Source organism: Chelonoidis abingdonii, chromosome 8, assembly GCF_003597395.2.
Source record: "Chelonoidis abingdonii isolate Lonesome George chromosome 8, CheloAbing_2.0, whole genome shotgun sequence".
Lineage (NCBI taxonomy): Eukaryota > Metazoa > Chordata > Testudines > Testudinidae > Chelonoidis > Chelonoidis abingdonii.
In genome coordinates, this window is record NC_133776.1 from 79,633,458 (window position 1) to 79,655,996 (window position 22,539).

The 22,539-nt window shown below is 45.1% G+C and overlaps 1 protein-coding gene across 7 annotated transcripts in view; it reads right to left on the minus strand.

Moving 5' to 3' along the window:
* Nucleotides 1–4,157: 4,157 nt before the first annotated feature.
* Nucleotides 4,158–22,539, minus strand: part of RAB41 (RAB41, member RAS oncogene family) — a 25,815-nt gene continuing 7,433 nt past the window's right edge. Inside the window, exons 3-9 of one of the 7 annotated variants that reach the window (XR_012656410.1) lie at nt 21,163–21,216; nt 13,798–13,906; nt 13,404–13,515; nt 10,292–10,385; nt 9,647–9,740; nt 8,022–8,088; nt 4,158–6,740 (exon numbers count right to left, since the gene is read on the minus strand). Coding sequence is in view for 6 of the 7 variants with exons in the window: in XM_032797023.2 (XP_032652914.1) it covers nt 6,676–6,740; nt 8,022–8,088; nt 10,292–10,385; nt 13,404–13,515; nt 13,798–13,906; nt 21,163–21,216 (501 nt within the window). In the remaining variant the exon portion in view is untranslated. Of the gene's footprint in view, nt 6,741–8,021; nt 8,089–9,646; nt 9,741–10,291; nt 10,386–13,403; nt 13,516–13,797; nt 13,907–18,108; nt 18,215–21,162; nt 21,217–22,539 lie in introns of all 7 variants that reach the window. The other 6 variants (XM_032797023.2, XM_032797026.2, XM_032797027.2 and 3 more) reach the window with 6 other exon arrangements.

Sequence of the window (22,539 nt, forward strand, 5' to 3'; positions counted from 1 at the left end):
ATTCCGGCCAGGTGCGCCCCGCCTGCCCCGCCCTACCCGCTGATTGGCCGCGATGTCCACGGCTTCTTTTCCAGGTTGGACTGCCGCCTCGTGACTGGTGAAATTTTAAAAATCAATGGCGGGTTCGGAATTAGATACAGTATGAAACAGTCCGCGCCCCACGTGGTCAGGAGCTGGGGGAGGGCTCGGGCTCGGATTGGCTGTTGGGATGGAGTGTCTGGTGGGGATTGGCTCCAGGGGGAACAGCCGGGGAGCGGGGGCCCCCTGCGAGGAGCAGGCCTGTGGCGCCGCGTGGCCTGTCCGGCCGCCCCCTGCCCCGCCCCTTCTCCGAAGCCCCTCCCTCCGTCACTCGCTCTTCACCTCACTCCCTGGCTGGTTCTCACGGGGCTGGGGCTGGGGCAGGGGACGTGGGAGGGGCTCCAGCTGGGGCTGGGCTGGGGCTGAGGGAGTTCAGCAAGCAGGAGGGGGCTCAGCTGGCAGCTTGGGATGTGGGTTCCAGGAAGCACTGGGGCCACATGTGGCTCCAGCTCCTAGGCAGAGGGACAGCCAGGAGGCTCCCCATGCTGCCCTGTGGTTCCCAGCCAATGGAAGCTGTGGAGCCACCACTCGGGTTGGGGGCAGCATGTGGAGCCCAAGGGACATGTTGCTGCTTTTCAAGAGCCAGGCAGGGAGCCTGCCTGCACTGCCACCCAGTTTTTTAATGGTCAGAGTGTTGCTGACCAGAACCACCAGGGTCCCTTTTCAACCAGGTGTTCCAGTCAAAAACCAAACATCTGGCAACCTTAACCACAACCAGGGTGCAGAGCTGGTCTACAAGGCTGCGATCTCTGAAGTCCATTAGCTGCAGACATTCTAGTGATGGGGGAGTAGATGGCCTGATTGGAGCAAGGTGATGAAATAGCCTTAGCTGTCTGTATTGTAACTCTTCATGTAGGGAGTGGGCACTCAGCGCTAGGGAAAGGTGCCCTTGGCAGAGCTGAAAAAAATGAATAGCAGCACTAGAAAGGCATCACTACTTGCAGGATTGAAATGTAGCTGTACCACCTCTGGCGCTAAGACCAGCCTCTAGGCATTGGCACACAACCAGTCTGGCCCTTACTGCCACATGCCAGTGAGACTCATTCGATTCAGTGCCCCGGAGTTACCCACCACTGGGGAAGAGAAGAAGTGCCCAGTTTAAGTTTAAAACCCTTTTTGACACAAGCAGCTGTACTGATGTCACCAAAGTTAAGACACAGACAACAGGCTAAATCTTGCCCTGAGTTACACTCCCATCTAACCTCACTGGAATCAAAGGGATTGCAGAGCAAGAAAGTCAGAACAAGATGTTCTTTGTTCATCTCAGGTAACATATGCACTAGAAGCTTGTCTGCTGATCAACACTGGCGCTTAGGCCGGTCAGAGGTATGTGGATTATTCACATCCCTGATGAGCCATGTAAATTATACTGAAGTAAATTCTAGCGTAGACAAGGTCTAGTACAGGGCTTTATGCGGGTACTTGCTATTTTACCCCATGAGCCAATGTGGGTTTATTGTCCATTTCTGACTCAGTCACAGGCTTCTCTCTCACCACCCTTTTCACTTCTCAGATTAAGCACACTTTTTCTTCTTCCCCTTTAAAGAGGAGAATTACTTATGCTTTGAGAAAATTTCTTACTCATACTTGTTCCTGGTGTGGAGACTGACACAAAGAAAGTATGTTTCAGTTCTTGTTCTCTCCTCTGTGTGTGAGCAAGGAGGAGGCCACTTCATAAGAACTAATGGTTTGCAATTACAAAAACAAAACAAAAGAACACACCCAAAACACTAAAAGAACATTCTTAAAATTGTAAAGTCAAGTACTCTGTAGTCAGAAAAGACCAGAGTTAAGATTGCTTGTGCAACCCACCAGCCCTCTCTCCCTTTGTACCACCTTCATTAAGTCCCCTTGTACGTATACATAATGTTACATGATCAAATACTATATTTTCAACAGGAACCTGCCTCATTCCGTGCTATTGCACAGAGCTCATTTATTGATTCAGTATTTTGTTTTCTCCACATTGTTCAATACGTGACTCCAGGCCTTATTTACTGCAAACTATTCAAAATCTGCTCACAAGACTGATTTTTAAAATTTCTTCTGGGGCTTTTTTTATGCACTTCCCTCTACAGTATCTAAGTGCTTCACAACTATTAATACATTCAGTAGGTGTGCCTGGACCTAGCCAGGTCTGCATCAATCGAGAACTGCAATTATAGGGAAAATCTCACTGAACCTCAGGTTTGAGCATGCCTAGTGCAGTTGGAGTCTTACCTGCTAAAAATCTAAGTCTGTACCAAGCATGTACAAACTGCAATTTTTCAAAGGCTTATAATTTGATCAAATTTGAATGGAATTTCATGGTGACACCAAAAGGCACATTAGTGACACACAGGCCACACTTTGACAAATTTTCAGTCCCTACTACACAGCATGGGAGCACTAGAGCTTTGTAAAGCAGGAATCACCAAAATGTTTTTAACAGGTCAAAACATTTTTCCTTAATCTAATTCTTGGAAACAGCTGAACTATTTTGGCTGAAATTTCCAAAATAGATTGAAAAAATAATTCTGACAGACACTCAACATGGAAAATTTCTGCCAAACTATAACCATTGGGGCTAAGTTATAAGCAACTGAAAACAGGGTCTTACAATGGGAAGTGTCAGGCAACCTTATTAATAGGTGGTGCTACCTGCCCTATCTATAATGCTAAGGCCACCTACTCATCTCACATAGGCCTCTGAAGTGCCATCAACATCCTTATCCAGAAAGTGGATTTACAAACCTAGCGATGTGTCCTGGTTGTACAATACGGACTATTCCAGGCCCAACAGAAAAGCCCCGTTTCTCATGTTCATGACGATAATGTAATGACAGGCAATTCTAGAGCTGACAATTCACTGGTAGGACCCAACCTGTGGCTGAAAAGGATGTCTGCCATGCAAAGTCTGGTTTTTGCTGTTCAGAGGGATGCTTTCCTCACTGGTGGGGTGATACTGAAATTCATTCTCCAGTGCTCCCCATCACTCACTAAGCTCCAAGTCTTGGAAAAACAGAGTAAAGCATCTCCAAATGTTAAATTTGTTCAACTGTAACTTCCCAAAGGGAGCAATATCCCTCAGCCAGGAATGGAAAAATCAATGAAAAAATCATGTATTAAACAGTATACAGCCTTGCAGCAATTCCAACTTCCTACTGCACAAATCCCTTCTTTATGTGAGTTTCACTCATTGCAAGCACGCAGGAGACCCTATAGGGAACTAGTGGTTTACATGGGCCCTCATAAGCACTTTTAAAAGTTCCTCGTTTGTGTTTTCACTCTTCATTGACTTCTCTGACTTCACAGCATGATGGAAGACAGGTGATAGGCCTTAGCTAGACTAAATGAGCAGGCTTCTTAGTGCCAGCAGCAGCATCTGTTACTTATTGCTTGTTGGCAGGACCCCCCTACTCTGATTATCAGGGTCACTTGGAAATCAGCAAACAACATTTCTGCCCCTTCTTCCTTCGGCAACTGGCAAATACAAATTCTCTTCCCAAATCAGTGGTACATACTAGTTACAGCAGGAGACAATCAGTATTGGGGCTAGGAGTCAGGACTCCGGGATCCTACTCCCAAGCCTATAACCAACTCATCATCATCTGAGGCCACTGTAGTTTTCTCTCAGAGCCTTGGCTTCCCCCATCTGGAGAGTACAATACTTTCTGTTCACAATTGGTTTGTAAAGTGCTTTAAAACTGTGTAACTGCTAGGCATTCTTTCATAGTTCTCAACAAAGTGGATGAAACTGGGTCATTTACTTTTTGTATGCATGTGTCTCAGAATGAGAAGAGTTATAGGACTTAAGTACATTACTGGTTGTCCAACTTCCAGGTAGAAACACTGACGAAAAAACTCCAAAGGCTAAAGTGGTAGGTTCTTTTTAAGATGCACAAAAGAATCCAGAAGACATTTCCCAGACAACCTTTAAGCTTCACAGAGAATCTATAACTGAAGAATGCATTAGATTGGACAGCCTGTTACTTGTTTCTTCCACAGATAAATTGGTAATGGCCTTTGATGGGCCGGGGCTCTGAGTAAAGTAAATGGTGGCAGCAGCAGTCCTCTCCCAAAAACAAACACAGAAAAGGTGTTGGTGAAATAACTTTATTTAGTGTGATACACGGCTGTGGTCAGACAGTCGCTATTCATAATAGTCACACTTACTTGGCTAACAGCTAGGAGACAGCAGGGCCAGAGACACACACTCACTATTATGCACATTCATAGGGAAGGCAGTGGAAAGTGAACTATTTTATTTCACTAGGTTTTCCCTCCTGATTACTTATTCTCCCCCTCCTACCCACTTCCCCCCCAAAAAAGTAAGTCCAGTGACTCGAGAGAACAACACAACACAGTGGCAGGGTATATCTGCCTGTAAGAAGGGGAGAGTGGAACCTGTTCTACTGCAGACACAGACACACACACACTGACAGAACATCAGCAATTCCCACACAACAGGGAGTATATACATAGTATGGGACACGGCTTCACCCTGGGGGTGGGTTCTAAAGGACTCAGACTAGGCCATTGAGGGCTTCAGGTAGGAAAAAGGGAACACTCCAGAATAGGAAGGAGAAACACAGAACAAAACTTCCCAGCTTCTCCCTGCAGGTCAACTCACATGGAGAGGAAGGGACAATGCTGACCACAAACCAAATGTATCTATCTTAACCAGTAGCAGGGTGCTCCATGGGCATTAAGTAAACACAGCCAGAAGAGCCAGCCCTGGCATCATGAGTTGGGTGCTCCCAAAAGGGAAATCCCAGCTATCAGGGTTCAAGTTAGTTCGTTCAGGTAAGAGTGACAGTTCATTCCTCTCCCTGGATAGGGCCACAGGGTTCATACAAAGAGCACACAGCTGAAGTGGTGACCAACAAGGCATTATACCAGGAGAAATGCAATTTTTTGCTGCTGCACCCCACCCAAGCCCCTGTTCTACTGCACTGTCTCTACCCTCCCTTTAGGATGTACCCTGATACCACTACACAGACCAGGTGGTCAAATGGATGATCTAACAGGACTTCTCCATCTCTTCCTTGTACATTCCTCTCAGCCAATGGACAAACCTGATCAAGCAGGGCTGTGGGTGGATACAGAGGCAAAAATCACTTTTAAAAAAAATCCCCTTTAAAATGATCATAAGAGTCACTAGGAGATGTTCCCTCAACCCAAGAATGGAACAGAAGCAGCCACAAAAAGCAACATTTCCCTTTATTTAATCCCATCCTTCCCTCCTTTGAAGGTGGGAACAAACCCATCTTACTGCTTGTCCCAGTGCTGGGAACATTATGACCTAGCATCTTCCCCACATACAGGGTTGGGGAGGTTCTCCAGCAAAGGCAGCTGCAAGGTTGAGAGTAACCATGTTCTATTTCATAGGCAACACACTAGACTAGAACTGCTGTTCCCAGATTCAGTCTAGTGGAATACAAGATGCTCAGCTGCCCCTCCACCACATTGGTTGGAGCTGCTGGTACTGGATTGAGCCACTTCTGCAGTGCAAGCCCCATTTCTGCATAACTAGTAACTGTGTAGCTTGTGTCCTATCTCTGGCTAGCAGACGGTAGGCTGTGCATGTTCCACAAGAAAAAGGAGTATGTCTGCAGGTGAAGATAACCAGAATGGGACCTGGGATGCCCAGTCCTAGTACTGCCATCCTAGGGATAAATTCTAGATTCCATCTGCAGCCTGCAGATAGAGCCCAGGTCATCCACAGATGCAGTCAGGCAGGCTCTCCCACAGAGACTGAATGCTGCAGCAAGTCTGTCTTAACCTCCTCCCCTGCGGCCGACAGCATTCCCCAGGGTAAAAAATCCAACTGAAGCAAGTGATCCTGGGGAATTCTACCCACGACAGGACAAAGGGAGCAAACAAGATCAGTGGCTTGTGCTGGAGCAGATTGGGAGTAGACTGTCCAGTGCTCAGCTCTCACTCACACTGATGCGGGAAGTGAGGAGGGCAGGGAAGCTCCTTCTCCCAAAACTCAAAAGACCCAGGAACTGGCTAAGACCAACCACAGGAGGGAGGGACTGGGAAGCCTGTACTGTGTACTCTCTGCAAGAAGCAGGACATGGAGAACAGATCACCCCCAACTTTCAAAACAGGCAAGGCCAAATCAAATTGTGACTAGTTTTAAAGGAAGCCTCTGAAGGGGAAAAAATTAAAAAAAGGAAGTGGTGCATGGGAGAGAAAAAATTACTGGAGTGGAAGGAAAACTGATTAAGATGCAAGGCAATTAGGGAGGTGGAAAGCCAACCCCCAGCTTTATTTTTGTTTTCCCTAACATGGCAGCTTTTTTGTTGCATTCACAGAAAAATACACCTGTGCAGATAGGTCCAAGGTGTGGGATGGAGTAAAGGGCACCGTGCTGCCAAAGTGCACTACTAAGAGGACAACATGACATTCATTCTGCACTCAGGGCTCATACCATGCAATAGGAGGGGCAGCCAGGGCTGTTCCCCACCAGCCAACAGGGAGCTCGCTGACTTAGTAGATTGATTAGTTGTTTCTTCAGTTCACAGAAAGTAGGTTTGCCTAGCCAATGAGAAGTGATGCTCTTCAGTGAGACTGGCTAATCAGGGAAAGTGTTGCTATACAACGGGCACTTTAGCAGGAACAGCTGCTCTCCGTTACTGGCTGCTCAGGAGGTTTCTCTAGCTTGATGTCAATCACTGTAGAAGACAAGTTAAGGAAGCCACCTGGCCAAGGTCATGGGCACAACATCACAATATAACTCAAGCCCAGTAGAGCACATAGGACAAAGCACAGACGTTACCTAACCCAGGAATAAAGTTGGGGGTTTCCACAGTTAAGAACTGGATAAGAAGTGCAGCCATCTAGGTGGCTTGGTACATAGTTCCTGGCATTGATGCCTATGAGGTTTGCTTTTTGAAGCAGACATCTCCAGAACCAACAGCTGTCTGAAGGCATTGGTAGAGAGCTGCTGCCTTTGTGAAGGTTGAGGCTAGGAAGAAGTACTGAAGTGACGGCTATAGATTTGACATCTGACAACCAAGGCTGCCGTGATAACAGTTGAATCAGCATGTACTGCCTAGTACAGCACCTACTCTCCTTGACAGAATCCTTGACTTTGACTACAGCATGTTAGCAACTACCTGTAGCTTTAAACTAGTGTGACCTGGGATTTGGGGTATTTTTTACTATAAATCTGAACTGGTCTTTCTCCATAAATAGCCCATGGCAACCCTCTAGTCCCATGAAGCATGCTTCTCAAGAACAACTGACCGTCTCCACCCCATGCTATAATACCAGGTGTGTGCACATATGGAGTTACCCTTGCTGTTAGAGCATTAGCTGGATACATGGGCAAGTAATGAATTTCTATGGACTGTTGCTTGGCAGAGGCCATGTTCCTGCCCTTCAGTCTGAGACAGTCATTTAGGAGCTGAGTTTGATGGTTCTAGCTAAGCCCCACTTGGCAGTTCTCTCTTCTGTAATTCTGAATAGCCTCTCAGTCACCCTTCCGGAGAAGGGAAGATGCGTTAGCAAAACATGTACTATACACTGAAAAGCAGACATTATGCATGACAACAGTGGGGGGGACTGGCTTCACCCAGCACTCTGAAGGGAACAGGCCAGTCAGAAGGATCTCTGTATTGCCCAAGGTCATCTTGCATGCAGAATACAGAATCAGCAAAGATTAGATCATACTGAATCAGTACAAATCAAAACATTTCACACCAAGCCTAAACAGCAAAAGCTCAATACTGGCCCCAGTGGTACAATTGGCCAAGACATTTGGCCGCAGAGCCTCAGTTTACACATGCAAATGAGCATTACAATATAAAGGCAACTTATGCTTTGCAGCAATGTAACTGAATCGAGGTCCCTGACTGCCCTCAATCTGTCAAGGACAGCAAGCCAGACCTGGCAACAAGGAAAACTGGCTAACTCTTGAAATAAGAAAGTTACTGCACAGCAGACAAGGATACTGTCTTCTTTGCTCTTCTCAGGTGTGCTGTCCATCCCAGGTAAGGCAGCAGCCACACGGCGGAAAAGCTGAAAGGCAGCAACCAAAGCAACAGGTGAATGCAGAATTTGTCTAAGAAAGTACATTTTCTCTCTACAGTCTGCTTTTCAGTGTACAGTACATGTTCTGCTAACACATCTTCCCTTCTCCGGAAGGGTGACTGAGAGGCTATTCATAATTACAGAAGAGAGAACTGCCAAGTGGGGCTTAGCTGGAACCATCATGTATCTCTAGTTCATCTAAAACCAAGATTTTGCCAAGAGTTACACACACATTTTAGCCAGCACTGCAGTAATTAACACAGTCCTCACAAGAATGTCTCTAAGAATGTTATTCAACCCCAATCTAAATATTTTATCAAGTTTAATAAGTTACTGAATATCTACAAAGCACACCTTTGGTGCAGGATTTTGCTTCAGCTTTTTTATTTCTTTAAATGTACCAGACCATTGCTACACACGTCACAAAATGCCAGGATGTTAAGAGCAGGCTGGCTAATAATTCCATCCCGCACTCAACAGGGAAGCAGGTGAGAGGCAGCAATTTACCATTCCAACCCTACTGCTTCTGTGCAGAACTGTTATTGATTTTGTTACTGGACAGTGCTATCCATCACTAAACTGATCTAGTTTGTTCCAGAATGAGCTCAGGATTCTAGGGACATGGTGTTTAAAAGTCTACCTTTTAAGTTAAAAGAAATCCAAGCTCTGAGGCAGTGAGTCAGGAGTGCAGGGGCTGACTTGAGAGTGCTGCACATAAAGAGAGCCTGTCCTTAAAGGCTATCTATCCATGTTCGTCCTTCCCCACCTCAGACAATCCTGAATAGTGCCTCAGGTGCAGGATGGTAATTGTGGCCACAACACACAAAGCTGGACTTACCTTGCAGCACTAGAGAAATTCATGCATTATAAATTTCTGCTAGGCAATAAAGCAATGCTATCAAGTAGATTAGACCCCAAATTTTACACTAGTACAGAGTGATCTAGTTAAAGAGTAAAATGAAGTTACTGTTTGAGAAGTCCCCAAACTCAAGCGTGAGGTTCTCTGCCAAACCTGCTGCCCTGCAGCATGTTGTAACTAGTGCAAATCAGAGATGAAGAATTTCCTGACAGCAATGATGTTAGGTGTACTTAAAAGTAAATATGGAACAAGGTTTAAGTCTGTCACAGCAGAAACCACCACCACCACCTGGGGAAGGAAATGCCACAGGACACTAATTTAGCTGTGATTTAAAGGGAACACAGGTGCTTTGTTTCCAAAGCTCTGACATGCTTTAGCATATCAGTATATGCAACAAGTATTGTTGGTGTCACAGGTCTGGGAACAGAATACGTCAGCTGCTGACAGGATCCCTTAGCGTACTGAATGAGCCACCCTTGGCTTGGCAGGAGAGGGCGCCTCCTCTATTTAAAGGACAGACTGACTGCTTAAAGGGAAGAATTTCAGAGGCTGGGAATATAGAAGCAGAGGGTAAAGTGGGAAGTGAAGATTTGATGCAGCACAAAACCCATAAAGCAGCTCATCTCCCTGATCACAGTGAAGTGGAAAGTGCAGAATTTGCATCCTGAGGGCACAGTGCTGCTCTACCTGTTTCACATTGTATCCAGTCTTCGCACTTGTCTCAATAAACATCACATTCAGCTCTTTGGCTCTCTGCTCACCTTCCTCCGTAGTGATTTGCCTGGACAGACAGATGCAAACAGGAAGGAAAGAGCAAGAGAAAGGAGAATAGACAGGAGAGAGAAGGCATGAGTTAGAGACTTCTGTGACTGAAACACTCTTCAGTGAAGGATTTTAATAGCAGAGCATTGTCCAGGAAGAGAGACCGTAGGGCTTCTGAGCCTTTACGCCCCTCCCTCCCTTTACCTCCTCCTTATGCTCCAGCTAAGACGGGACCAACCCAAATGAGCAGCTGAGGAAATATGTAGATTATAATAACCAATATGGATGAGTCTGCACTGGGTGAGTTTCATGTAACAACACACTTAAGTCTCATTCATAGCCTCCTTGTGGTGGAAGGAAGGGCCCTCTTCAGCTGTACCTAGTGCAACAGAATCAGTGTGCAGCCATGCAAAAAGCAAGTTCCCCAAGTCAACAGAAGGAAATTCCATAAGGTGATAGGAAGGTCTCAGAAAGGCTCCAGCAGGAGGTGAAATTCAACAGCAAGTACTGAGCTGCTGCTTGGAAGCTAAACACCTGCAAGAGCATCCCTGACCAACGCCCTGTACATACCTGTTTCATATTATATCCTGCTTTAGCACTGGTTTCAATATACATCACATTCAGTTCTTGGGCCTTTCTCTCGCCCTCCTCTATAGAAACCTGTCTACAGCAATGAGAACAAATCACAGAAAAGAAACCAAAACAAAGGAAAACTAGACAGAAATGATACTAGAAATTAAAATAAACCACAAAGGAACTGGCCAGCAACTGAAACAACATTATCTTGGAAAGAAAACATACAGGCTACACAAAATAAAATGACAAATTAAATAAATGGCTCAACTCTTCAAACATGTTTGACACTACAGCTTAGAGAACAGTACCTGGTTCTTCTCAAGCGCTAAGTTTCCTGAATTTTTTATCAAGACACAGAAGTCATGGCCAGGCTCAGATTGACACAAGAGCTTTGTTTAGTTTAGGATTAGAGGTGCAGTATGTTAATTAACCAACATGATCTGAACACCTAAAACTCTTGGCAGACAAGGCAGGTTCTTGCTTTGAAGAGAGTTTTAGGTCTTAGATCACATTAGCTAGCTCAATTTAACATCATCACCTTTAATTCCTAGTCTAGGTGGTAGCAGATGCTTTGCCTAGATTACCCCACTGGGTGGGAATTTCTAATGCCACACGCACGCCAACTACAGGTATATTGCAAGCACGGCAAAGTCTCTGGCTTTTTTGCTAGGGCTAGTACAAATGATAAGGTGGCATACATAGAGTGCCCTACACTTCTGTCCCATCAGTCATCCTGTGACTGATGAGGTTCCTATTGTATTTTCCAGTGCTGGAAAAAGAAGAGTGGCAGATTCCACAAGCTTGCTAAAAATTAGAAAGCCCAAAATCTGAGAACCAGACGACTATTATTATTCTGGGCACCCAGGGAAGACAAAGTACTAATTGCTCAGGCTATACTGTTATTGTGGATAGAGCATGGTTCTCATGTTTTATCTAGTCCAGGGGTGGGCAACCTGTGGCATGCGAGCTGATTTTCAATGGCACTCACACTGCCCAGGTCCTGGCCACCTGTTCAGGGGGCTCTGCATTTTAATTTAATTTTAAATGAAGCTTCTTAAACATTTTAAAAACCTTATTTACTTTACATACAACAATAGTTCAGTTATATATTCTAGAGTTATAGAAAGAGACCTTCTAAAAACATTAAAATGTATTTCTGGCAGACAAAACCTTAAATCAGAGTGAATAAATGAAGACTCGGCACACCACTTCTGAAAGGCTGCCGACCCCTAATCTAGTCACTTTCCCTGGCTGATCTAAAGTGAGGCAGCTTGGAATCCTTGTCAGCCAGATTTCTCAGTCCAGACCATTTGATGTGTGTTAATTACAACTAGTTTAAATTGTTCTTGGGTGGGAAGAGTTTTTAATATTCCTGGAACGTATGGCAAGGCATCATTTATGGTGGTGTCCACTGAAGCTGTAAAGTAAAGTAACCTTAGTAGAAAGGAGCTTTGAAAACAGAAGTGAACTATAGTAGAGCTACAGGGGAATGAAAAAAACATGACAATGGTTTAGTTCAGTTGACACAGAGCATCTGTCAATAGCCCAACTACTAAGAAGGCATAGTGATTAGGAGCCTAGCCTCTGTTAGTAACTCGCTGCTAGATGGTTTAACAGAACTGCATATGTTTTTCCCAGTGGAGCTGGAAAGCTGAACACAGCAGTAATGCATATTCTCCCGAGTGAAGGCGAAGTGGTATGGGTAGACAAGGGTCAACGAGAAAATGAGACTCATGGCAGCAATATACACTTGCAAGGCTGAGTATCATGTCACATGAGCACTGTATAACTCCAACACAACGGGGTGGGGGTTAAGGGGGAGAGAAGGAACGCAGTAAACTCTAAAATGATTTTTATACTTCATGGAAATGGTAAAATAAAAGCAGATTTAAAAATACCCCTTTAACAGAGTTGTACAGTCAGACCTTTTGTTGAGCCTCATGTCAAAGCAGAGGAAATTAAAATAGCCAACTGAGGGTGTTTGGCTGAATGTTTACAATTTTTCTAGCACGGCTACCGCACCAGTGAAAGAATTATGTTTGACAAAGCATTTCTGTTTAAATTCCTCTAACGCTTGAAACTCACCCAGCAGACAGAAGTATCTTGTGGGCAGCCTGGGGTGAATTGTTTTAGTTTGGTAAGACTGCATTTGGCTGTAAAAGTTCTTGGTGTTTTCCCCAGTTCAGCAACTTAGATTTTTACTGTACACTAATAACTCAAATAGGCTAACTTAAAGCAAATTTTCCATGGAACTCAGAACTCAGTAAAGTTAGTGCTTTTGACATAGTTGAAGGTAACAGGATTGAAATTAATAGTTAAAACAATACTGCACAGTCTAATTTTTCCCTCACTAACAATGTGCTGAGGTGCCTAGCACGAGATATACATGAGCAAACATGCTTAAGAGGTTATATACCATGAAATAAAGGCACAGCAGCTATTTGTATCTACAGTATTTCTATTGTGTCCATCATAATGGTACTTATGTGACATTTGAATCTTAGTGCACATTGTACAGTTGAGAGCGGCCAGATTCATTTTGGTTAATTGTGAGTTTGTTTCATTTGCCGGTTCCAAACACTGCAGTGCTGTGCTACTGTAGGGAATTCTGTTTTGTAGGAAACCTCTCTGTTGATCTCAGATTTTGTAAAATCTGTTTTCCACACAGCTACATCTGATGCCAAATTAGACTTGACAGGGCCTCTTACATGTGCCATGCACAAAGACCCATTTCATGTTGCTGTGGGAACCAGAATTTCCTGACTTTTGTGAAGTTACTTTTTCAGTCTTATCTCCCTATTAGCAGCATGTTTTGTACCAAACGGTGTGGAGTAGGTGCTTGTTTTTGGTAGCCTGAGAAGCTTTTTCAGTTGACTTTGTTCTAACCAGGATTTGTACAGTTTATAACAAGACAAAGCACCTTGGGCATTCTATTACAGATGTTATGGAACAAACAGGAAGGACAGTGGGAATCTCACTCATCACAGGCTACTGAAGCCCCAAAGGGCCATTGTAGTCTGGGCTTAAGAACAGTTAGTGGTCCCCTTAAAAAGTATACCAGCCACTTGCTGTCAAACTGGCAAGGTCACCAGTTCCCCTCCATTACCTCTTGTCTGCCAGGTCAGTTTTATTCCCCACCAACATGATGATGACATCACTTCCTCTCTCTGTTCGCACGTCATCAATCCACTTGGAGGTTTGCTGGAACGAGTTCAGATCTGTGTGAAGAGGGGACGATTGAACACATTAACTAGAAGCTCTTTCAAACAAGGGGATAATGAAATACTTCTAAAACCACCTGTCTCTTCACCCCTATGCTTTGCCAATTCCCCCAGCACTGCACAGATGACATCCTTAGATTGCTTCTTGTCCACCCAGAAGGTAAGAGATAGTTATGTTTCTAATGCTATCTTTCTGTAATAACTCATGACTGTATACTCACTAGCCCCTCGCTCAAGCGTAGCATTTCAAACACAATGAGACATCAAAGCACCACTCACTTGTAATGTCATAGACTACCACAGCAATGGTGGAGTCGCGGATGTAGCTGGGAATGAGGCTGCGGAACCGCTCCTGGCCTGCTGTGTCCCAAAGCTGTAGCCGAACCTGCTGGTACCAGGCCAGGGAGAGCAGAAAGAGCAGAGAGAGAAAGAAGAAAGGAGGAAACTGTCCTTTAGAGAAAAGGCTATTTGCCAGAACTAACTGTTTACAGGTCTCAGTCTGGGAACTGGACATTTGCCTTGCTGACCAGCTCCCTGAACACGCAAAGAGCAGTGAACCCAGCAGTTCTGTCTATTTCAGGCTGTAAGAATTACCCCTTCTGTGTGCCTAGGAGTCCCATGAAGTTCACACCCTCCTGCTCCCCACACCAATGAGCTCTACCTTGAGGCTATTGCCATTCCAGCCAAAAAGAACATCCACTGATACCCATCAACACTATTTAACATTGTGAAAGGTGGCCAATAAGTAACCTACCATGTTGGCCATTCTCTCCAAGGGAGGAGTATGCTGCCTCCCTAACACACCTAGGGTATGTCTTCACTACCCACTGGATAGCGATTGATCCAGCGGGGATCGATTTATCGCGTCTAGTCTAGATGCGATAAATCTACCCGAGCACTTTCTCGTCGACTCGTGTACTCCAGGGCTGCAAGAGGCGCAAGCAGAGTCGATGGGGGAGTGGCAGCAGTCAACGCACCGCGGTGAAGACACCACAGTAAATCGATCTAAGTAAGTCGACTTCAGCTACGTTATTCACATAGCGGAAGCTGTGTAACTTAAAAATCGATCCTCCCCCCCAGTGTAGACCAGGGCCTAGTCCAGGGAGCTAGAATCTCAAATCTGAGCCCCTTGTGTAATTCTCAGATTTATACTCAATGCAAAGACAAGGGACAACTTCTTCAGGAGACAAAGTAGTGAAATAGCATCTACACTCTCCTCAGCATCAAGCATCCAAAAAAGGGTAAAGGGGATTTTCGTGTAAGCTTAGGTCAAGAGGTTTCAGGAAGAAAAAAAGCACATGCAGCAAGTCCCAGCCCACAAACAGTATTCGATTCTCCCTTGCAGGAAAACATGAAAAGCAGCAACATGCACCAGTTACTTGGTAAGAAGAGGGCAGTTCGGTCTCTAGCACAACAGCCGTATTAGCTCAGTCAGAATATCCAAAGCACAAAAGGGGCTACAGGAGACACCACAATTTAAAAATGTTATTTCTCCTTTCCCCACTCCACCTTCACATCCACAGGTTCTTGGGAGATCAGAAAGAATTAACGGTGATTATGCCTGACAGAAGGTGTTTCCTACCTACATGAAGCGTCAGGGCTCAAAAAAGGCCCCTAGATACCACAACGGTAAGTGAACAGATGCTTACTAAAATATATCAAGTAATTTCACCTCTGATTTCCCCTCCCCAAGATGCTGCCAACTGTAATCCTGTTGTCAGACTGTTCTGCAGAGCAGAGCTGCTGGGGCAAGAAAAGCCTGCTACTGACATTCCCAGTGATCAAACATGTTTGGTGTGAGCTAGAGAAAGCCCCAGAAAGAACCTAGGAGGAGTATCTGAGCAGGCTAGATGTGCTCACAAATGCTAATTGCTCAGCAGTTTGGAACAGTGGCCCTTTTATGCCTGAACGAGGATGTTAGTTGAGTGAGCTCGCAGGTGCCAAACGCTAGCTATAAGATAAAGGTGGCAGCTTTTACTAAGGAAAGAGAAGGGCAGACTGCCAAATTCTGTTTAGGAAGAGACTTGTTCTTGGAGATGCTTTGGCAGACCATCTCTCCAAACCCCCATGGTACCAGCACTAGAATCCACTCCATTGTTCTGTGGCTTCAGGAGCATTGGGGTCTAACGGTTTGTGTTTGAACAAGCATAAAAATTCATCAACACCAAGCCATGGTCTGACATATACAAAGGTTTTTGAGACAGTTTCAGAAGCAACACAACCCTGAAGTGGTAGGGAGAAGAGACCCAAAACAATTTAGCTGCAATACCCTATGAGCCCCCAGTGGCTCCCAGAAGTCAAAACTGATGCTCAGCCAGTCTCTGGGGAGTAGTACCACCACAAAACCCTGAACAGTGCTGTACAAGGGCTGTGCTGCAGAGAGAGAAACCCCTTCCCTACTCTGGAAGGAGGAGAGGTCCTCATCCAGACATCTCTCTCACCAAGTTTAGCCTCTGGTATGCACAAGTTGCCTGGTCTCCTTACAGTACAAGGTAACAGACTTCAGAAGGAGCACCACACTGTTACGGAGGAAATGGACCGGCGTGATTGCACAAAAGCCCCAAACCCAGTAGTGCCTCACTTACACAGCTGCCACTCATGTTCCTAAGTATCTAGAAGGTGTTACTGAGAGGTTCAAGCACTCATTCTGGATTTATTCCTCACCACTCCCCTAAGGCCAGCTGAGCTCCTGCTCTGCCAGCTTCTCAGCAGGCATTCAAGTATGTTGTACGGAGTGCCACAGCTTTGCTGACCTGCTAGACTGTTTTGACCAGTGGCTCTCAAACTATTGTACTGGTGACCCCTTTCACATCGCAAGCCTCTGAGTATGACCCCCTCCTTATAATGTTAAATACATTAAAAGAAGTGTTTTTAACATTATAAATGCTGAAGCAAAGTGGGGTTTGGGGTGGAGGTTGCCAGCTTGCGACTATCCCTGTAATAACCTTGTGACCTCCTGCAGGGTCCCGATCCCCAGTCGGAGAACCCCTGGTTTTGACTTATTGGAGCCTGTTTAAGTTTGGAGAAGCTGAAGTTGCTGTGGGGACAGACAGCAGAAATGCACAGGTTTTTCTGTTGTGTGTGGGGAGAATCAGGGAAACAATTGCAACATCCTTCCTATCCCCAATTCTCACCATTTCATTTGTGGCCCAGGCTGTGTAAGCACAATCTTTCATTCCAAGTCCAAACAGAACTGCAAGCTTCCCATAGCCTGCTGCAGAACAGGCTGAACAGCATGTTATGCCCCTCACAATATCCATCCCGAGACAGATTCATCACAGACTGGAAGAGTGCACATCCTGTCTCTCAAACTCCAACCTCAGCTAGAGCTGTTCCCAGGTGTATAGCCGAGCGTGTCCCTGTCTATGTCCAGAAGGCAGACTTGTCCTCGTTTTCCCCTCAAATTCCTGCATGGTGCCCTCTGGCACATTACATTTGTATGTTCTGCCACCCCAGAGGCCTTTCCCTGAAGGAAGTCTCAGAATCATTCCCAAAGTGGAGTAAGCTTGGAAATTACAGAGACCTCAATTGCTGGTACCCACTACAAATCATTGGGAGAAATTCAAACAGAAAAGTCATCTTACTTGTTAAACATTTATGTACTCAGCACAGTGCAAGACAAAAGTAAATCCTTAGAAGTTAAAATATTGTATCCTAAACTCTAGATTAAAGGGAATCTAGAAAGGAAAAACTGCTGAGGCAGTGTTTTTTATTTTACTTAGATCTAGTCTATACCATATGGCTATACTGGTATAACCCTCCATGTGGACACTTCTTTGGATATAAATCACTTTTTGATTTCCCAAGTGATAAACTAAACCAAGAAAAGGAACTCTTAATAACGGAGTAAGTGTCTACCCCAGGGGTTATACCAGTACAACTATCAATTTAAATTCACCCCTTAAGCTTATACCTCCCATATAGACAAGACCACTTTAATTTAGAGAAAGTTTGAATGATGGGTGTTTTCCCTTCAAAGTTGTTTATTCTTTAGAAATGCCAGGAATATTAAGTTTTGCCTTTCCCTTTTTGTTAGAGGGCTCTTTGGATAAGCCAGATGTGCACTGTGCAGTTTTTTAAGTTGGTGTTATGCAGTTTCAGACAGTTTGAAAATAAAAAAAAAAAAGTTACTTCCCCCCAACTCAGGTTTCCCTTCTTTGGCATCTTTGTCAAATTCCTTCTAGTACTCTATTTGTCCAGTGAAAACCTACAGTTCTAGTGTTAAAACAAGTAGATAAAAGCTTCAGAAAAACCCTTTAAGGCCTTTTTTAATAACAGAGGGATATAAAAAGGCATTAATCCAATTCACACACATACTCACTCTTTGCAGGTCATCTTTAAGGTTTGAGATTTGAGTAAATAGAAATCAATGATTTCCCAATTCCCAAAGCAGCCTTGATGGAATTACTTTTGGAAGTGGGAAAGAAGAGACTTCAGCTACTTCCCCCAGTGGCAGCAGATCCATCCACAAAACACCTGCAGGCCTCTCACTGCGAGCCTAGCCCCAACCCATATGGAAATGAGCCCCTTCCAAAAACAGAGCACCTGTTAACAGCAAGGCCCCTGCAGGAGCTCAGGCTCAATACCTACTTGTAATGTCAAAGACAACGACAGCTGCAGCAGAGTCACGGATGTAGCTGGGAATGAGGCTGCGGAACCTCTCCTGGCCGGCTGTGTCCCACAGCTGCAGCCTGATCTGGGAAATGGAAAAATGTGGGGGGGAGAGGCAGGGGAAGAGCAGGAAAAATGGAAACAAAATAAAACCAAAACCCAAGTGAAATAAAAAGAAAACTATTTTGCCAGGCAAAATAATAATGCAAACAAACATTCAAAGGAAAGTTAAAATGGAATGCAGTGCAGAAGAATGAAGAGTGATGAAGGTACCTCTCCATCCCTTCCATGCAATGGCCGCAACTAACATGGCAGAACCATCACTCAGCCTCCACCTCCATACCAACCTGCTGACCCGTGAGACACACCCTATTTCAGTGGAAAACCAAAACATCCCTCATAAAATCACTTCTAACAGCATCCACCAGAGATGAATCATGAATGTGTACCTATATCACTGCATCCTGCCAGTGAAACAGGACAGGGCAATCCACAATGCTTGCTGCCTACACATAGCTGTATGCAGTCACACCTAATACATAAGGACTAAATCATCCGGGAGCCTGTCATAGATTAGCTCATTATGGAGCCAAGAGGGACTTTGTTTAATCTCATTCAAAGGTCTACAGCAGTGCTTCTCAAAGTCCGGCCGCCACTTGTTCAGGGAAAGCCCCTGGCGGTCTGGGCCAGTTTGTTTACCTGCCGCTTCCGCAGGTTTGGCCAATCGGAGTCTGCGGGAAGCAGCACGGGCCGAGGGATGTGCTGGCCGCCCTTCCCATAGCCCCCATTGGCCTGGAGCAGCGAATCGCGGCCAGTGGGAGCCGCAATCGGCCGAACATGTGGACACAGCAGGTAAACAAACCGGCCCGGACCGCCAGGGACTTTCCCTGAACAAGCAGCGGACCAGCTTTGAGAAGCACTGGTCTAAAGCACAAAGGTAGAATAATGCCACCTTCAACTGGGGTGTCTGATAACACTATAGCAGGAGAGCAAACACCTTCTAAACTGGCCTACTGTCACTCATGCTCAGAACAGATGAGCCCACAGTGGAAAAAGGGAATATGTACCACAGATGACACTGGAAGCCACTACATGAGAGCCTTAAAAGCAGAACCACCTGCAAGCCCTCTGTGCTCACTCAGTAAATTATCTTGGGATAGCGTGAAATCTAACAATTGACTTTGCTGACATAGAACTGGGCTCATCCTTACCTCTTGATGAAGGTTGTGCCATGTGGGACCAGTTTTCACAAGCCCTAAAAAGAAAAAAATCTAGAAAAACCTCCCAATCACGCTGACTTGGGAGCTGCACCCAGACACTGATAGCTGAGGCCAAGCGGAGCTTCAGTTCCAGGCCAAATCTCTCCACACCTCAGTAGTCTATTCCTCTCTTCCATTCCAGGATCACACAAGTTAAAGATTCATAGTATGAAGAAGAATGAAACTGCAAAGCTTTGAGAATTCAGCCTGTTAGTAAGCAATACTGGTAGGTGAAGGACAAAGTTCCATCCATCCTCCCAGGCTGAAGTTGTAGCTGTGACATGGAGCTCTGTCTGACAGTTATGGGTACTCATTAAGGTAAATGAGGTTCCTCAACACTCCATTTAATTTGGTGTGTTTCATCCACCCTACAAGCAAAGAGTTGTAAGCAGCATGTTTGTGTTCTATCTCCCACAGTCAAAGCCCGTGAGTGTCTCTCTTGGCAATTTACTTAGGGCTGATTTTGAGAATGAAAAGTATATGCACTAGGGGCTATAGACAATCGCTTCTTCTGTTCGCTGGTACAGGCAACACAGGATGGATTTACAGTTGGAGCATCTGGAACAAGAATAGCTCTGCAACACACCAAACCAAGTGTGCACCAAAGTGTTAATCAGGCCAGTGTGCAAGGAAAGCCCTGTCATGCTTCCATCCAAGCATGGTAGCCAGAGCCTTGTCTCAGACTTGGCTGGTGCTAGATTTCACAAGGCCTTGTGAAAAGAGACATGCAGACAATCTGAGAACAGGTATTTTTGCTCCTGTTTAATCTCCCATTTTGCCATCTTTGCCCACTTTCAACAGGCTTTATGGCCTCTGGTGGTCCCCCTACATGACCCAGAAAGCTAACAGTGGAAACAATGTGAGAAGAAGGCAGTTAGGAAATTCATTCTCTGCCACAGTGGACCAGAGAGAGGGATGTTGCTCTGGTTTGAAGATCAGGTGCGGAGGCAGCATGCCCAGTGTCACCTAACCAGAAGGGTTAGCATCACATCACTCAGGACCAGCGACTGTCTCCAAAGGAAGGCCAGTTTCACCTGCTCAGCCGGTGATGACTACTCATTGAGATTCAACAGGTAAATATACCAGAAGGAATGAGGGGAGGAATCTAGGGGGCCTCTCTATGCACAGGGCACCTCATGTAGCCTACACATTTGACTGTATTGTTTCAATGAATATTTTTCTTCCATCACTGACTTTATTCAGAGATATGTTTGTTATCTGAATGTTGTAGGTTAGAATTATGTTACTGACTTATCTAGCCACCTGCCCTGTGAGAAGTGACCTTCTTAACCTCAGAAATCTTCAGTGACTTCACAGAGCAGAATCATCCCAAGTCTACTTCGATCCGTTGAAACGGACGGTCCCAAAGGCAGCACTGCAGCCACTTATGAGAATGAGTATGTTATGCCTGTGATATAGCAGCAACAAGTACAACACAAAGACAGCCCTCTTCTCCAAGCATATGGAGTTGTGAACTTGACCCAATTTTGCATAGTGCTTTTTTGACCTTCCTCTGAAGCACCAAGTAGTATCGCAAGTACCAGAAACAGGACCAATGGTTTGAGCCAGTACAACAGGAAACAGGATTCCATGCACACAGATTACTAGCCTGACCAGGTCTGGCAACTCCTGTTAAACACTGTCCCTGAGAAGGCCGCTGTGGGATTTGGAGGAATAGCCATTGCATGAAGAACCAGGCAGAAACATTGTGTACGCGGGCAACTGCTGCTCTTGTGGCTGCATTTGCCAGGTTAATTACAGAGTCCCCACTCACCGTGCGGTCTTCTAGATACATTGTCTTTGACAGGAAATCAATTCCAATGGTTGCCTGAAAAGAAGAAGAAAAAGTCTTAACCTGCAATTTATCCTCTTATACTGGTTTGTAAAGCATTATATTTATTAGTCTCAAAAAATCTTCCAATTAAGGTTGTTCATGTGCATTTATTGCCTCAATCTGTTCATTAGAGAGCGTCTTACAAAGCGTGACAGATACAGCAATTTTCTGCAATATCTTTGGAAGATCTTATTGAATTAAGTTTAAGTAGCTTTGGAATCCATTATATTATACATGCAAACCTTATCACTTATTGTGGAACTTCTTAGGGAGGAGATGTGACCAATGTAAACCCTATGAAACGTTCTGAGCATCAAAGGACTATTTTAAACAAAGTACCAGACAAGAAGGAACTTTTGGGACAAAATTAAGTGGGTTTCCTAGGAAATGCTTGGGAGGAGGTGAATGCAAATTCCATCCTCCTGATCCAACCTATTGAAGCTATGCCCTGAGGAGAAACCCATTCTCTGCAGATTACCTATTCCTGGAATCTGAAGATCAAAGCCTAAACTACAAATTCATGAGAGTGCTTGTTCTGAGCTAACCGGTGTTACAAACCACAGAAAAAACCCTTGGTGGGATTTGAAGAACTGATCACCTGCCAGAGCCCTTGTGGGAGTTGAATTATCTCTGGTAAAGCTTATTGGTGTGTGTAGGTTCTTTTACTGTTTAATATATTTTCTCTGTAATGCTTTCATCTTAAGAATAAGTGTGCTTGCTTAAAAAGGGCTGTGTGAGAACTCATAACTGTGGGCAATTATGCTGTTTATAGCCTCTGACAAGAAAGCAAAATGCTCATGCTGACTTGTCTAGGCAATCTGACTTGCTGTGAAACTCAGTGTAGGCAGGGAACTGTGTAGTTTCTGTAAGGAGGGAGAGTTAGGCCTGGTCTACACTATGCGTTTAAACCGATCTTAGCAGCATTAAATCGATTTAACGCTGCACCCGTCCACACAACGATGCCCTTTATATCAATATAAAGGGCTCTTTAAACCGGTTTCTGTACTCCTCCCCAACAAGAGGAGTAGCGCTGAAATCGGTATTACCCTATCGGATTAGGGTTAGTGTGGCCGCAAATCAACGGTATTGCCCTCCGGGCAGTATACCTCAGTGCACCACTGTGACTGCTCTGGACAGCAATCTGAACTCGGATGCACTGGCCAGGTAGACAGGAAAAGCCCCATGAACTTTTGAATTTCATTTCCTGTTTGCCCAGCATGGCACGCTGTTCAGCACGGGTGGCCATGCAGTCCCAAATGCAAAAAGAGCTCCAGCATGGACCGTACGGGAGATACTGGATCTGATCGCTGTATGGGG